General features: G+C 40.6%; 1 protein-coding gene and 1 pseudogene across 1 annotated transcript; both read left to right on the forward strand.

The window, feature by feature from the left end:
* The first annotated feature begins 2,442 nt into the window (after positions 1-2,442).
* LOC110173733 (elastase-1-like) lies at positions 2,443-6,873 on the forward strand. The gene is made up of 8 exons (XM_020939744.2): positions 2,443-2,503; positions 3,165-3,250; positions 3,504-3,604; positions 4,099-4,227; positions 5,463-5,599; positions 6,016-6,158; positions 6,535-6,684; positions 6,787-6,873. Exons 1-8 carry the CDS (start codon positions 2,464-2,466, stop codon positions 6,796-6,798), a joined length of 798 nt encoding a protein of 265 aa, XP_020795403.1. The 5' UTR covers positions 2,443-2,463; the 3' UTR covers positions 6,799-6,873.
* A 2,630-nt stretch (positions 6,874-9,503) lies between these two features.
* On the forward strand, positions 9,504-14,626 carry LOC110173770 (elastase-1-like; annotated as a pseudogene).
* Positions 14,627-15,325: the final 699 nt, after the last annotated feature.

A 15,325-nucleotide genomic window follows, 5' to 3' on the forward strand; every position in this document is an offset into this window, starting at 1 on the left:
TAAACAAATGTGAAAGAAAAAAACACAACTCCAGGTATGTTTTTGACGAGTAAACAACATTATAGACATAGATCAGACAATTGTGTAATATGAGCCCTTTAAGCACCAATAAAATTAAATTCTCTGACTACTATCTGTTGGAAAGACTGTGGGCCAAGCTCTCTCCTCTCTAGTGGCATGAGAGACTATTTTTTGTTTACCGTCACAGTGTTGACCATGGCGCGTGTTTGTCTGACTGAAGAGGTGACAGCAGTGCTCTTCCCACACCTCCTCCATATTTATGCTCCTCGTCCACACATGATCAGACCGTGATAGCAACGTTCACAAGAAGTTGCATTCAATTACATCAGACTGGCTCTTTCCATTGAGGAGAAGACGAAATAATCTGTGTGAAGAATATTACATCATTACTAATACTTTTACTGCATGTGCCAGTACTGCAAAATCATATGTTACTTGAAGGGTCACACCAAGAATTAGTGACAGATACTAGTTTGTTTTCACTTCTAAAGCTGTGATAGTCCTTTGACCTACTTAAAATTTCTAAAATCACATACAATTTCCCACATTTAGTGAAACATAATGGGATATTTACTCAACATGTACAATTTTTCTCCCTAATAGTGTTGTAAATTGCATATACTACGGAATACTTCAAGAAACAATATGTAGCCTGTGCTTCTTTTGTTTTTAAAAAGGTTTTACAAGTTGCCAGTGTCTTGAAAATGGCAACCCAAATGAGAGACTCATGTGAGGCTCATTCTGCATTCTCATAGAAAACCAAAACACCAAATTAAAACATTAACAACTGAATTAATTAAGAATAGATCAACTTTACAACTATTAACAGTAAAGGCTATATTTGGTTTGAACATCTACGCAGATAGGTCAGGTTAATAAAATATAAAATGAAATTCTTATGTACTTTCCCTTCCAGCTAGCACCAAAACTAGATAATCATATGAGCAGGTAACCACATGGTGGTGTTGCTGTCAAGATCACACTAATCAGGACCAAAACCTGTCTGAGACCACAGGGTCCTGAGACCAGGATAAAGACAGGATAAAGACTAAGACCTCTGAGGGCAGAGATCGAGAAAAGACCAAGACCATGGCCCATTGAGACCAAATCGAGACCATCTTTGTAATTTTTGATATTTCTTTGTATTTTACAGTTATTTTGGCACATATATATATATATATATATATATATATATATATATATATATATATATATATATATATATATATATATATATATATATATCAAAGTTTTTATAAATCTATCTCCATTTTATCACTCATCGAATGTCAGACCTTGAGACTGAGACAAGACAGAGTCCAACCACCTTCAAGACCGAGACAAGACTGAGTCCAAACGTGGTCGAGCCCAAGACCAAGATCGCAAAAAAAAGGGTCTCGAGGCTGGTCTCAAATACTACGACACTAACACGTGGTAAAATAAAGCAAATAACATTAAGTAATTTCCTTTGCGCATCAATAAAATTTATAGTAAAGTCTAAAGTTTAAGTTTAAGGACACTGTAGAATTGTGATTATAATATGAAGATGGTAAAGAAGACTGTGATTTCCTTTGCATCAATGTAGTATCTTATGTTTAAGATGCATTACGTTTTTTCTTTTGTTTTGTTTTTTCCACCATCTGCTTCTCTCAGTGGAGATGTCTGTACTTTACCTGGAATATGCCACTGTATGGTAATAAACATCTATATCTATGGCAACAAGCAGATGACTATCAGGGCAAGTTACAGGTCAGATCTGTGTAGAGGCAAGTCTGCTGACAGTAACCTGACATGAACCTTTACTGAATAGTTTAGAACGGTCATGAGCTGTATCAGACCAAGTATAAGAGCACATAAACTAGTGTACGCTCATGGACCACTATGGAATCTACCTGGACAACTTAGGGATTACACAGATATAAGACCACATGATAATATAAAAGAAAATACTATAAAGTTTATGTTGAAAATTACCCCTATTATCTAAAAAAAAAAATGACATCAGAATCAGTATTGAGTATCAAGTCTCTCTATTCCTTAGTATTTTCCCAGTTTGAAATTTTAGTATCGTGACAACACTACTTCATAGAGATAAGCAGGTGACAGACCCTCCACCAAAAAAACTACATGGTGCACCTTAAAAATGCTTTTGTCTAGTATCAAAATGGGTAAGCACTACTCCCTACTAAGCGGGAGTTGTATTGCGGTTGGCCTTTCAGACTCCCCTGCATGTGTTTTATTGATACACTTGTCTTGCTTTGCACTTGTCAGTTTCGGCACCGCGTGATAACAGTGTGAGACCAGCCACAGGTGCATTCTTGGCTTTTGTGGCTCTCTCCACCTCCATTTTAGTTTTCCGTGTATTGAAGGTCGGACTGGAGTATAAAACAGTGTAAGGGACATTTTAGCTCTCTACTGAAGTGTTCTCGACGCAGTTCAGTTATGCTCAGGTTCCTGTTGTTGACGAGCCTCGCCGCCATGGGTAAGAAAATGCAAATCACTCACTCTGAAAATGTGTCTAAAAATATTTCACCAAATTTTTCCTTTTTTGAATGTGCTACATGTGAATGAGAAACAACGTCAAGTGCAAATAATATTGTCATTTCACAAGGGAGGTAAAAACATGACAAATCTCTCAGATGATCAGTTGAAATTTTCACAAAATAGCAAAAGGCAAAATATCAGTAAATTTGTAATGTGTGATTTTTCTCATAAATTCCAAAGTAGTTAGTATTATGTAGCTTTTAAGGTGGAGGGTCCACTCCTGTTTGTGTCCATGGAAATGATTGACAGAAAGAGTATGGCATTAAACTTAAACTACCTAGTTACAGGTGTTTTTGTGGCTTAAATGTACAACCTTAAACACATTCTTACTATGAGCAGGGTCACTTCTCCACAGATCTAACCTGTACCTTCACCTGATAGTGTCACCTGCTTGTTTCCATGTAGATAAATAAGTGCAATGCCATACTGTAGATCATTCCATTCAAAGCAATAACATATCCATGTTGACAAGCAGGTGGCAGACCCTTCACCAGAACAAAATACATCGTGCACCTTTAACACTAAAAATGTTGAAGTTGCTTCCACCCTTTAGTTTCAGTTAATGTTTCTCCATTTTGTTTTGTTGTATGTGTTTTCAGCGATGGCGAAGGTCAGGTTTCTGGAGGACATCGAGGGGAGGGTAGTGGGAGGAGAGAATGCCAAGCCCAACTCCTGGCCCTGGCAGGTAATACTCCTGCTGCAACGTCAAAACGCTAGTAAAAGTGCACCTCCACATCAGACATGGATAAGAAACAAATATGTTCTGTTTGTCCTTGCTCTGGTGTGGTGGGGAAAGGGTCCATACTCTCCTCCAAATATACAGAAAATTTGCCAGAAAACTGTTAAATTTCTACAACTGTTATCAGGCAACAGAATGTTATGATGTCATCTGAAATCCTGTAATATTTGTCTATATTTATATTAGCTTTTCCTTGTAGATCTCTCTTCAGTACCAGTCTGGCTCTAGCTTCTACCACACCTGTGGAGGCACCCTGATCAGACCTGGATGGGTCATGACCGCCGCCCACTGTGTCGACAGGTAATGCACACATTTTTTTGGACTATTTCTTAGGACTCCCACAACAGTGATTGACTGATGTGCCTAATACCCTCCAACCACCATGCCCGCATAGGCAAAGTAACTGAAGTGTCATGCCCAAGGACACCACTGCAGGGTGTATTGTGACTGACCTGCTAACCTTTTGTATTATGGGCTAAGACTGAGTCACTATAGGCCAAACCACCCTGAAAAAAACCTGACATTGACTTATACCAGTGACTTAGTGCACACTGTTTTTGTGTCCTTAGGCAAGACACTGCACCTTGCCTGTTTAGAAACGTGGTGTGTCATAAATGTTGATCCTGATCATTTCTAATATTCACTCTAGCCACCAACTGTACTAAATATTATTGTCTTAAAAAATGTGATGCCATATGAAATGTAATAGTTGCCCCACTTCACCCACCATACCTGTCTATAAATATGGTGTGTGCATTAGTGATTGGTGGTCAGTTTATTTTGTTTAATTTCAGTGCTGGCAGAGTGTACCGTGTTGTCCTGGGAGAGCACAACCTGAGGGTGAATGAAGGCACTGAGCAGATCAAGCCCGTGCAGACCATCTACATCCACCCCAAATGGGACTCCTCCAGGGTCGCTAATGGGTGAGGTCACTTCATGTGTAACATTAACTCATATCCAGAGGGCCTCCAGTTTGTACCGCATTAGCACAACAGCTAATCCTCTTCTGTGTAATCCCTCAGTCGTTAAGGTATGACCCATAGCTGAGTAAATTCTTCAGTTCTGGTCAGATTGCTAGTGGGCACTGCCTTATATCTGCCTGAAGGGAGGAGCTAACTACACTGAAACTACACTTAAACTTCACTGAAACTAACACACCTATTTGTTTACAGTTACTGTTTGTTGAACTTCACTAAGTGGGAACTGTGCTCTAGTTAATATTAGCATAATCATTCAAGCCCCTGATGGCTGCTGTGACACTTATTAGCATACTGGCTATTCCTGTTGTGTTCCCTGTTTTGATTTAGGTCTGAGGATGGAGTTGTAAATAGGAGAGAGATGATGTTTAACCCCCCCATTCCTGTTAAAAATGGCCTCTTTAACTCCCCTCTTAAACCATTTATTTTCTTTGGCTAAGATCTGTACCTCACTATCAAAGGAGTGGCAAAGGAGAAATTCAATTTGTCAGCTGTTTATTTGGTCGAATACGTTTTGCAGCTCATCCAAGCTGCTTCTTTAGTTCTGGTCAGAATGCTGATGGGTACTGCCTTATATCTGTCTGCAGGGAGGAGATACCTACAATGAAACTACTCTGAACATATTCGACCAAATAAACTTTGTCCAGTTGACAAATCGAATTTCTCCTTTGCTATGGATTCTACCTGGATGACTCAGGGATTTTTCACATGTCAAAGGAGTGGTTAGTGGCTTTGAGATGTTTGAGATGTAGATGAACAGCAGACTGGTGTCCCGGGCTGCTCTCACGATGACAATGTATCAGCATCATCGTGAGAGTTAGTTCCAACCAAGCCCAGGCTCAGCTCACAGTATCAGCGGATGGGTCAAATGTTAACTGTATCATATTAAAATGCATGTACTATAATCAGGAACTGTACGGTTAGCATGCAAGTTGCAGTTTGCTTTACCATCATGCCAAAACTTTGCACTCGTGTTTGATAATTGTACTTATAAACTCATCATGGTGAATAATTAGGATGTTTGGAATACATATGACAAAAGATTTTGAACCACAGCAAACAGTTTAAAGAGCACAAATTCTGTTTATCATGTTTTAAAGACAATACAAATCAGGTACAGTGCCAGTAAACCAGTTCTCCCTGTCTCTCGGTTTGATAATGATGCATTGTTGCTCCAACAGATTTGACATTGCCCTGCTCCGCCTCGCCTCTGATGCCACCCTGAACTCTGTCGTGCAGCTGGGAACTCTGCCCCCTGCTGGCCAGATCCTGCCTCACAACAACCTGTGCTACATCACTGGCTGGGGACGCACCTCCAGTCAGTCATTACATACAATACACACATTTAGTACATTATTTAAAGGGGTTATAATATGTAATTTTTCTTTTTAGCCTCTTCATGTCATGTTTTCATGTTCTTTTTAGCGTTTTCAAGTCTTTATGAAGATGTTATGGCAGTATGGCATTAAACGTATCTAGCAAATCCCCAATATTTTATCACATGCTTGTCTTGTTTAGATAGATATGTTTAATGCCACACTGCAGAACATTCAAGGCAAACCAATAATATATAGTCAAACTAATAAAAAGTGGTTTGGTATATAGAAAGAGAAACCTCAATATCCAGGAAAGAAATAAAAAAAAAATAAATCTAACTTGGGAATACCTGATTACTACTTCTCTCTGAATTTAAAATATATACATCAAGACTGACTTGTGCTGTTGCTCTCGTAGCTGGTGGGCCTCTCCCTGACATCCTGCAGCAGGCCGTGCTCCCTCTGGTGGGTTATAAGGAGTGCACTGCTCCCGACTGGTGGGGCTCCACTGTCAAGGACACCATGGTGTGTGCCGGAGGTGCAGAGAAGGCCGGATGCAACGTGAGTCAAACAAAAACTTTTTTCGCTTTAATTTACTTTTCTACTTACTAGTCTAGATCTACTATCTTTTTTAAAACTACATTTTCCATTAGTTAGTTGGTCAAGAAAACCAATCTCAAAAGTTCAATAGGTTAGCAGCTGAAAAAAAAAAAAAAAAAACAGTTGTTAAAGGTAGACTTATCAATCTAGCCAAAAAAGAATTCCAAGCTAGTGGCAAATCCGTGGATAAGAATGTTGCTTAAGGAAGGCAACATGCACATTATGAAATGGATTAACTGCTATGACAATCCTGGACAAAAAAAAAAGATAATATAGTACAAATATGTTTACAAATGTTTCAAATAACAGGGTAAAGATTTTTTTTTTCTTTTCTCAGGGTGACTCTGGTGGCCCCCTGAACTGCATGGTCAACAACAGATACGAGGTCACTGGTATCGCAAGCTTTGTGTCCGGTTATGGATGCAACTACCCCAAGAAGCCCACCGTCTTCACTCGCGTCTCCGCCTACATCGACTGGATGAACTCGGTCAGTTTACTGCTCCCATAAAACCATGAGGAATGATCGGCCATAAAGTGTGTGAAATCATTGTTGAAGGGTAAAATCATGTTTTTTTTTTCTTTCTTACAGATCATGAACTGAAGAGTTATGGAATCTTGGGGATAGAAGCCAACCTTCTCTTACGAGTTTCACAAGTCTGATTAAATAAAACACATACAAAACTGAGTCCAGAATATATTCTTTGTTGTAATAATATGGCTTCTATGATTTTATTGTGTTGATAGCAAGGTAGATCATGCTAATCCAGGTATATAATGAGACTATTTCAGGTGAAGACCTGATAGATATAGATAAATAGATATACAGACTTTATTGATCTCAAAAGAAATACAAATTTCTGCAGCAGTAATGAAACAAAAGCAACATTGCAGTCCATCTTCCTGTATTCATCAGCTATGGGGATGTGTTGTACGGATGTGTGGTGTGTGGTACAAAGGCTTCCAGAGTCTGTCTGTGGAGCAGGACAGGGACAACAGACTGTCCTCAAAGTTGCTCTCCTGTCCAGTGATGGTGCTGGGCAGGGAGTGCTGGGGGTTATCCATGATAGACAGGAGGGTGTTTAGAGCCCTCTGTTCAGTCACAGATGAGAGTCAAGCTCTGCACCCACTACAGAGCCTGTCTCCTCCATCATCTTATCCAACCACATGGTTGAACCTCTTCTCCCCAGCCGATCACAGCATTGAAGAGGACACTGAAGATAACTGACAGACAAAACATCAGCAGGAGCTTCTCACAGATGTTTAAGGACTTCAGCCTGCTGTATTCCAGTCTGTGGTTGAGCTGTAGGCTCAAATACCTATTTTTTGTTTGTTTGTACTTTATTGTCCCTGTAGGGAAAATGTCCTCTGCATTTCACCCATCCTCTCACAAGCAGTGGGCAGCACATGGAGTGCCTGGGGACCTATGATTATGTTGTCAGTCAGTGTTTACCCACCTATGGGGCATGTTTTTGGGTTTATGGGGAGAACCGGAGTGGAATCAAACCCAGAACCTTCTTACTGCGAAGTGTGAGTGCTTACCACTCAGCCATCATGCTGCAAATATAACTCTCTACAACCTCCACAGTGTCCCCCTCAGTGGTCACAGGTTGCAGCTGTGGCATGCTCCTCCTAAAGTCCACCACAATCTCATTGGTCTTTGCAGTGTTCAGTTGAAGGTGGTGATCCCTGCACCAAACCACAAAGTCTTCAATCAGCTGCCTGTACTCCCCTCCGTCACCGTTTCTGATACACCCCACAATGGCTGTATCATCAGAGTACTTCTGTATGTGGCACTGATGTGTACAGGATAAACAGAACTGGTGACAGTACAGTCCCTTGTGGACCTCTGGTGCAGACAACAGTGTCAGAGGTGCTATTTAACCAAAGAATCCACTCCCATCTTAGTGAGTTTGTTTGAGGTTGGATGGCGTTCATTGCGCTGGAGAAGTCAGAAAACATTATCCTCACAGCACAACTGCCTTTCTCTTGAGAGAGAGGGAGAAATTCAATTGAATTGAGAGAGGGACGTGTAGAGCAGGTAGAGTATGGTGTTGTCCAGTCCCGCTTTCTCTCTATAAGGAAACTGCAGTGGGTCGAGGGCGTGGCTGATCTGGTGAAGGTCTGAGCTGGTGGTAGAGCACCAGTCTTCATCACAAGCGATGTCATGGCGACTAGCCTGTGTTTATTCAGCTACTTGAGATGAGGCTTTTTGGGTATAGGGACAACATAGGGTATCTTCCATTGAATAGGGACCATCCCCAGGCACAGAGTCATATTAAATATGTACTGCAGAGGCTACTCAAGCTCAGCACAAGTCTGTAGTAAATATTTAGTTTTATATTAGTTTAGTGAATATTTGGGAAGAAACGATAAAAAGAAAATCTTAAAATTACAGAAGTTGGGCAGAGTTCTAAAACGGAAACCTTATTTAATGTCATCAATACACAAAATTACATCCAAAATGCAAAAACGGTTTACAAACAACTGTACCTAAACTTTCCATAGTCCATCATGAGTCATTCCCCAAGCTGCTGGATGCAGCACACATTGTTTATGCTACACAAGAAGAGTCTTTAGACCACTTACTTTCAAAGGGCTTCGGATGTTTATTTTAAAACCACCTGGAGACACTCAGTTGACGCTGAAAAATTTGAACCCGGATGACATGACTGGTGTAGACTGTGAAATGAAGCTGCACATATGCCACTTGTAGCTATGCTGCTGCTCTTACCATGGGCTCAGACTGCACATGGTGCAGCTCTGCTCCAGTTGCTGCAAGAATATTGTACCTCAGACCTCACGCTCTGCACCGGCAGAGATGCTGTGGCACTCTGGATTTAATCAGATTAATTAATCTATTTAATTAAATATATTTTTGCCCACTGCAGCCCTTTCCCTTAATAAATGCACAACTATTGCGCACATAATCACATAATCTCATGGAAGCAGTATTGAAATGTGGTGCACAGTAGAGCTCCGGTCCTCGTATGAGTGTCACAGTCAGACTGGTCCAATACTGTAGCTGGACCTGGTGTAGTTGGAGAAATGTGTTACATGATCTAACTGCTTTAGTGTAAACTGGGGGGGACGCCCCTGCATGTATTTTATTGATACACTTGTCTTGATCTGCTCTTGCCAGTTTTGGTACTGCGTGATAACAGTGTGAGACCAACCACAGGTGCATTCTTGGCTTTTGTGGCTCTCTCCACCTCCATTTTAGTTTCTGTGTATTGAAGGTCAGACTGGAGTATAAAACAGTGTAAGGGACATTTTGGCTCTCTGAAGTATTCTCAACACAGTTCAGATATGCTCAGGTTCCTGATGTTGACGAGCCTCGCCGGCATGGGTAAGAAATTGCAATCACTCACTCTGAATGGGATAGCGCTTTGTTGGATTTTAGATTAAAAGAAAATCACAAACAGGGTCAAACTGCTACACCACACCTGTGCAGTAACTGGTGCTACCTTTAACCTTCATTGCAAAGCTTCCAAAGGGCTCTGTACTGTAATGGCTCCACCACTGAAAATATTTCTTTGTTGACCAAATTCTCAGCATTTTTCCTTTTTGAATGTGCCACTTGTGAATTAGAAGCAGCATCTGAAACATTTAAAGTGCAAATAATATGGTCATTTCACAAGTAAGGCAAAAATGAAATTTTGTCAGTTGAACAGTTGAAATTTCCACAAAATGGCAAATGACAAAATATCAGATCATTTGTAATGTGTACTGTGCAATAATCACCACGTTTAAGTGATTTTTCAAATAATTTCCAAAGTAGTTAGTACTATGTAACTTTTCTGGTGGAGGATGTGCCACCTGCTTGTGTCCATGGAAATGATATTCCACCTAAATTTCAAGAATATGCCATTAAACTTAGTTACAGATATTTTTATTGCTAAAACTACCTTTTAAAATCTCTTACTATGAGTGGGGTCACTTCTTCATAGATCTGACCTGCAACTTGACCTGGTGGTGTCACTTGCTTATATCATGGAGAGTTAGTAAGTTCAATGCAAAGCTGTATATCACTTCCACCAGAAGAAAAATGTATACTGCACCTTTAACACTAAAAATGTTATGTTAGTAAGATGTTAGAAATTGCTTACACCTTTTTTTTCATCTGATGTTTCTCCATTTTGTTTTGATGCATGTGTGTTCAGCACTGGCGGAGGTCAGGTTTCTGGAGGACATAGAGGGGAGGGTGGTGGGAGGAGAGGAGGCCAAGCCCCACTCCTGGCCTTGGATGGTAATGCTTCTGCACACAAAGTCCAAAACCTAGCAATAGTGCACCAAGTCAGAGACACTGGAACAAACATGATTGCATGGTTCTGTTCTGGGGTGTTGGGGAGAAGAGTGCATAGATTAGGTGCAAGAATTTATTTATTTTTTTTTAACCTTTATTTAACCAGGATAGTCTTGCTGAAATAAAGAATCTTTTCATAAAAGAAGTCCTGACCCCACAGGGGACCCTATTGTACATGTGATTTTTAGTGGTAAGAGAAACTGTAGCACCCACAAGAAACCTGTGCAGGCACAGGGAGACTCTGCATTGCCCCAGAATTGAACCCAGAACCTTCTAACTATTAGGCAAGACCACTAACTGATTTGCCACCATACAGCTCAATGTTAAACCTGATCATTTCTCCAAGTATTATACACCAACAGAATGCTGTGATGCCATTTGAAACTCTGCAATATTTGTCCATAATTACAATCAGCTTTTCCTTGCAGGCTTCTATTCGATACAGTGCTGGCGCCGCCTTTTTTCACTCCTGTGGAGGCACCTTGATCAGACCTGGATGGGTCATGACCGCTGCCCACTGTGTTGACACGTAATGTGCTTATTCTACTGGACTGTCCCTTACTGTTTTTGTGTCCTTGTGCAAAACACTTCACCCAACCTGCCTGTGTATAAATGTGGTTTGTGAGTGATTGGTGGTCAGAGGTTATTTCATTTAATTTTATTTCACAGTCCTGACAGACGTTACGTGGTTTGGTTGGGGATCACACACCCTTTTGTGGAACTCCGGCTATGAGCAGGCCATACATGTGGAGGCCGTCTACATCCACCCCAAATGGGACTCCTCCAATGTCTCCAATGGGTGAGTCCACCTCACATGTTACATTAGCTCATAGAAAGAGGGTCTTCAGTTTGTACCACATTAACACATGAGCAAATTTTCCAACTAGGTATTTCAGGCCAAGACTAGAGTCAGTTCACAGCACTGGTGGACGAGCCAAATACAGAGGAGAAATTTTCTAGTCATCACCATGTATACCGTACCATGATTTTCACTCTTCTCATCTCATACAGTAGGCCTATTACTTAAAGGCCAGGTACCCGATTTTCTCCCATATATTTCAGCAAAATTTGTCCTGCACCAGTACAGATATATTGTATAAGCAGCTCTTGAGGTCAAAATAAGTGCAGCGTGTATTGTCTTTATCTAATTATTAGGATGTCTGAATGCATAAGATAGAAGTGAGGAATAACTTTGGACCCCTGCAAACTGCTTAAGAACTAGTTCTGTTTTTCATGTTTTTAAGAGAGTACAAATCAGTTACAGTGCATTTAAAGGTGCAGTGTGTAACTTTTCGGGTAGAGGGTCTTCTGCCCGCTTGTCTCCATGGACATGCTATTTACTTTGTGTGGCATTAAACTTATCCATCTTCCATTCATTCAATTATGTTTTTGTTTTCTTTAAATAATTGCTCATAGATGTACACCTACAGTCACCAGACCATCCTCTGCACCGATCTGACCAGTATCTTGGTCTGGTGACATCTCCTGCTTATTTGCACTGAGATAGTAAAATTTAATACATGGAGCAGCACCATGGAGACAGAAATGTAGGTGAACCTTCCACCAGAAAAGTTGCATAGTGCACCTTTAAACCAGTTCTGCCTGTTTATTGTTTTAATGATGATGTATAGATGGATTATATGTTTATCAACACTGCGGATGCGTGTGCAACCTGAGTGCAGAAAGTGCCTCTGTCTGTGCAGTTAACATGAAGTTACTATACTAGCTAGCACTGTTATTAGTGCACGGAAACAGTGTGATCAAATAAGTTATGCTGCTAAATGAACATTAGTGAATGGGATGCATCTTGATGACCCATATGTGTTAAATGCAGGTGAGTGGGTAAATAACGAGAAGAAATGGCCCAAACTTCAGTGACATCCATTCATACCTGATGGGCTCCCCCAGCCTTGCCCCCTGGGAGAACCTGAAGACATGATAGAAGAAGAATAGCATCGCTTTCTACAGGCAACATGCGCAGTAGAGCACCAAGTGACGTAGTCTGATAATCCCTCTATTGTTACTCCTCAGGTTTGACATTGCCCTGCTCCGCCTCGTCTCTGATGCCATTCTGAACAACTATGTGCAGCTGGGAACTCTGCCCCCTGCTGGCCAGATTCTGCCTAACAACAGCATATGCTACATCATTGGCTGGGGATACATCTACACTCAGTCATTACAACACTATACATGCTACACACACATTTAGTACATTATTCAAAGTAATATGTACCTTTTCTAATGTCTTTTCTAAAGATTTTATGGCTTAACCTAAAATGGTTCTGCAGTATGGAATTAAAGGTATCTAGAAAATCTTGTCGAGATAGACATGCTTAAAGCCACACTGTAGAACATTCAAGACAAAAGAAAAATATCTAGTAAAACACATAAACAATATGTTAAATAGAAAAAAATACTCAATTGCTAAAGTACAAGTAAGAAACGAATTATATTAGAAATAACAAAAATAAATGTAACATGAGAATAACTGATTATTACTTCCCTCTGAATTTAAACTATATATGTCTGGGATATCTCTACGTTGACTTGTGCTGTCGTTTTAGTCAATGGGCCGAGCGCTGACTTCCTGCAGCAGGCCATGCTCCCTCTGGTGGATTATAATCAGTGCTCCTCCCCCGACTGGTGGGGCACCACTGTGAAGGACAACATGGTGTGTGCTGGAGATGCAGACACGGCCGGCTGCAACGTGAGTCCAGCAAAAACTTTTTAGTTTTAATTTACTTTTCTACATCAATCTTTTTACAACTGCTAGGGGGCTGCATCTGCGTTTCGGCTTCATTGACTCCAGCTGGCTCCAGTTCACTTTCTATTGAAAAAACGTTGCCCTTCTTTCTTTAGCCACTGTCAGGCTCATCATTTTCATCATGTTCCTATTAACCTGTTCTACATGATCCTGTTTTGTTTTTTTTTTCTTGCTGTTTTGTCAGTAATTGAAGATATGAACATTAATAACCAACGAATGAGGTGCCTTATTTCCTTGAAGCATTAGTAACAGGTTTGACTGAAGCAGTTGTACCTGCCAAACCAAGGTGCGAGCAGGAAGGAGTGTTACCTACAACTTTCTCTCTCATTGGCTCTTTTGGTTGCTGTGTAGTAGTTGAAATATGGAACTCTGCTCCAAATTTTCCCCTCTAATCGCCAACCTTGATGAACTTCATTTGTCTGTAGCCGAATGCTATGGATGACGTCACACCCCTCTAACACCTCATTTACACCAGCTCCTTCGCATACCTTCTCATTCATACAGTTAAATGTACACTGAGTATGTACATGAGGTTATTAAAAACATCTTTTTCAAACACACTGTACTGTAGTGTACTGTCCATGTATAAAACAGCATATTTAACTACTTGTCTAATGATAACCTCACAGGGAAACATGCTTGTGCTTGCTTGTAACATACCTGTGCTGTAGAAGATTGGTAGAAATACAGCTGATCAAAAGCTGATTTCATCAGATTTCAGAAGCTAAGCAAGGCTGGCCCTGGGTAGTACTTGAATGGGAGACAGCTAGGAATAATTGGTGCCATAGGGGGGCGCTAGTGCAAAAACTGTCATTGTATTCTTTGGCAAGACACTTCCACATTACCTAGTAAGAAAGTGGTATGAGCGCTGGTGGTGGTCAGAGGGGCTGATGGAGCAGACTGGCAGCTTTGCTTTCGTTTTTCTGCCCCAGCTACAATGGTAGTTTACCACCACCAAGTGTGTAGTGAATGAATAATGCTCTGTAAAGTGCTTTGGGTGTCATGAAGTGTTTTTGATGAGGTTACAGCATTATAAAAGCTAAAAACTCACAAGAGACGATTTTATGCAATACAGGACCTCTAACTGTTTCGACAATCCTGGACAAAAAAACCCCACAGGATCATATAGTACAAATACGGCTACAAATGTTTCAAATAACAGGGTAAAGATAGATTTCTTTCTTTTCTCAGGGTGACTCTGGCGGCCCTCTGAACTGCCTGGTCGACGGCAAATATGTGGTCACCGGTATCACCAGCTTTGTGTACAGTTATGGATGCAACTACCCCCAGAAGCCAACCGTCTTCACTCGTGTGTCTGCCTACATCGACTGGATTGACTCGGTCAGTTCACTGTTCCCATGAAAAAAAGAATGATTGACCATAAAGTGTATTATCAGGGTAAAATCATGTTTCCTCACTTTCTTACAGATCATCAACTGAAGAGTTATGAATCCTTGGGGATGGAAGCTGACCTTCTCTTACCAGTTTCACAAATCTGACTAAATAAAATATAAATTGACTTCAGAATATATTCTTTATCATAATAATCTGGTTTCTATCATCACCAATGCATGGTGTTGATCATGGTTTGTTAGGTGGCATATTCAGTGTATGAATTGTCAAGGCAGATGTCTCTTTTTTTGCCTTGTAATCTCCACATCACTATACATACTATATTCAAAAAGTATAATCTCTTGAATCTGAGGTGGACATATTGCTATCTCATTTGTTTTGGTAAGTGCAATGGTTCTCAAACTTTTCACAGCATACTAATGAGACTATTTAGGATCTAGGGCTAAAGTAGACCTAAAATAAGACTGCACCATTGCTACAGACTTTTAATCAAAGACCTAACTGAAGGTGGACAAAAATGTGGATAAAACTCTACATAAAGCAAAGGGCACAGAGCCTGAATACTACCATAAGGAGCTTCCTTATTCCTGTTTTTCTAATTATTTCTCTGTTACATCAGTCTAGGGCACAGGTGTCAAACATAAGGCCCGGGGGCCAGATCCGGCCCTCCAAGACCTTTAATCTGGCCCTCGGCTGATTTTCTACAAA

This window comes from Boleophthalmus pectinirostris, unplaced genomic scaffold (genome assembly GCF_026225935.1).
Source record: "Boleophthalmus pectinirostris isolate CB_2022bp ecotype Guang Dong unplaced genomic scaffold, ASM2622593v1 HiC_scaffold_3, whole genome shotgun sequence".
Classification (NCBI taxonomy): Eukaryota; Metazoa; Chordata; class Actinopteri; order Gobiiformes; family Gobiidae; genus Boleophthalmus; species Boleophthalmus pectinirostris.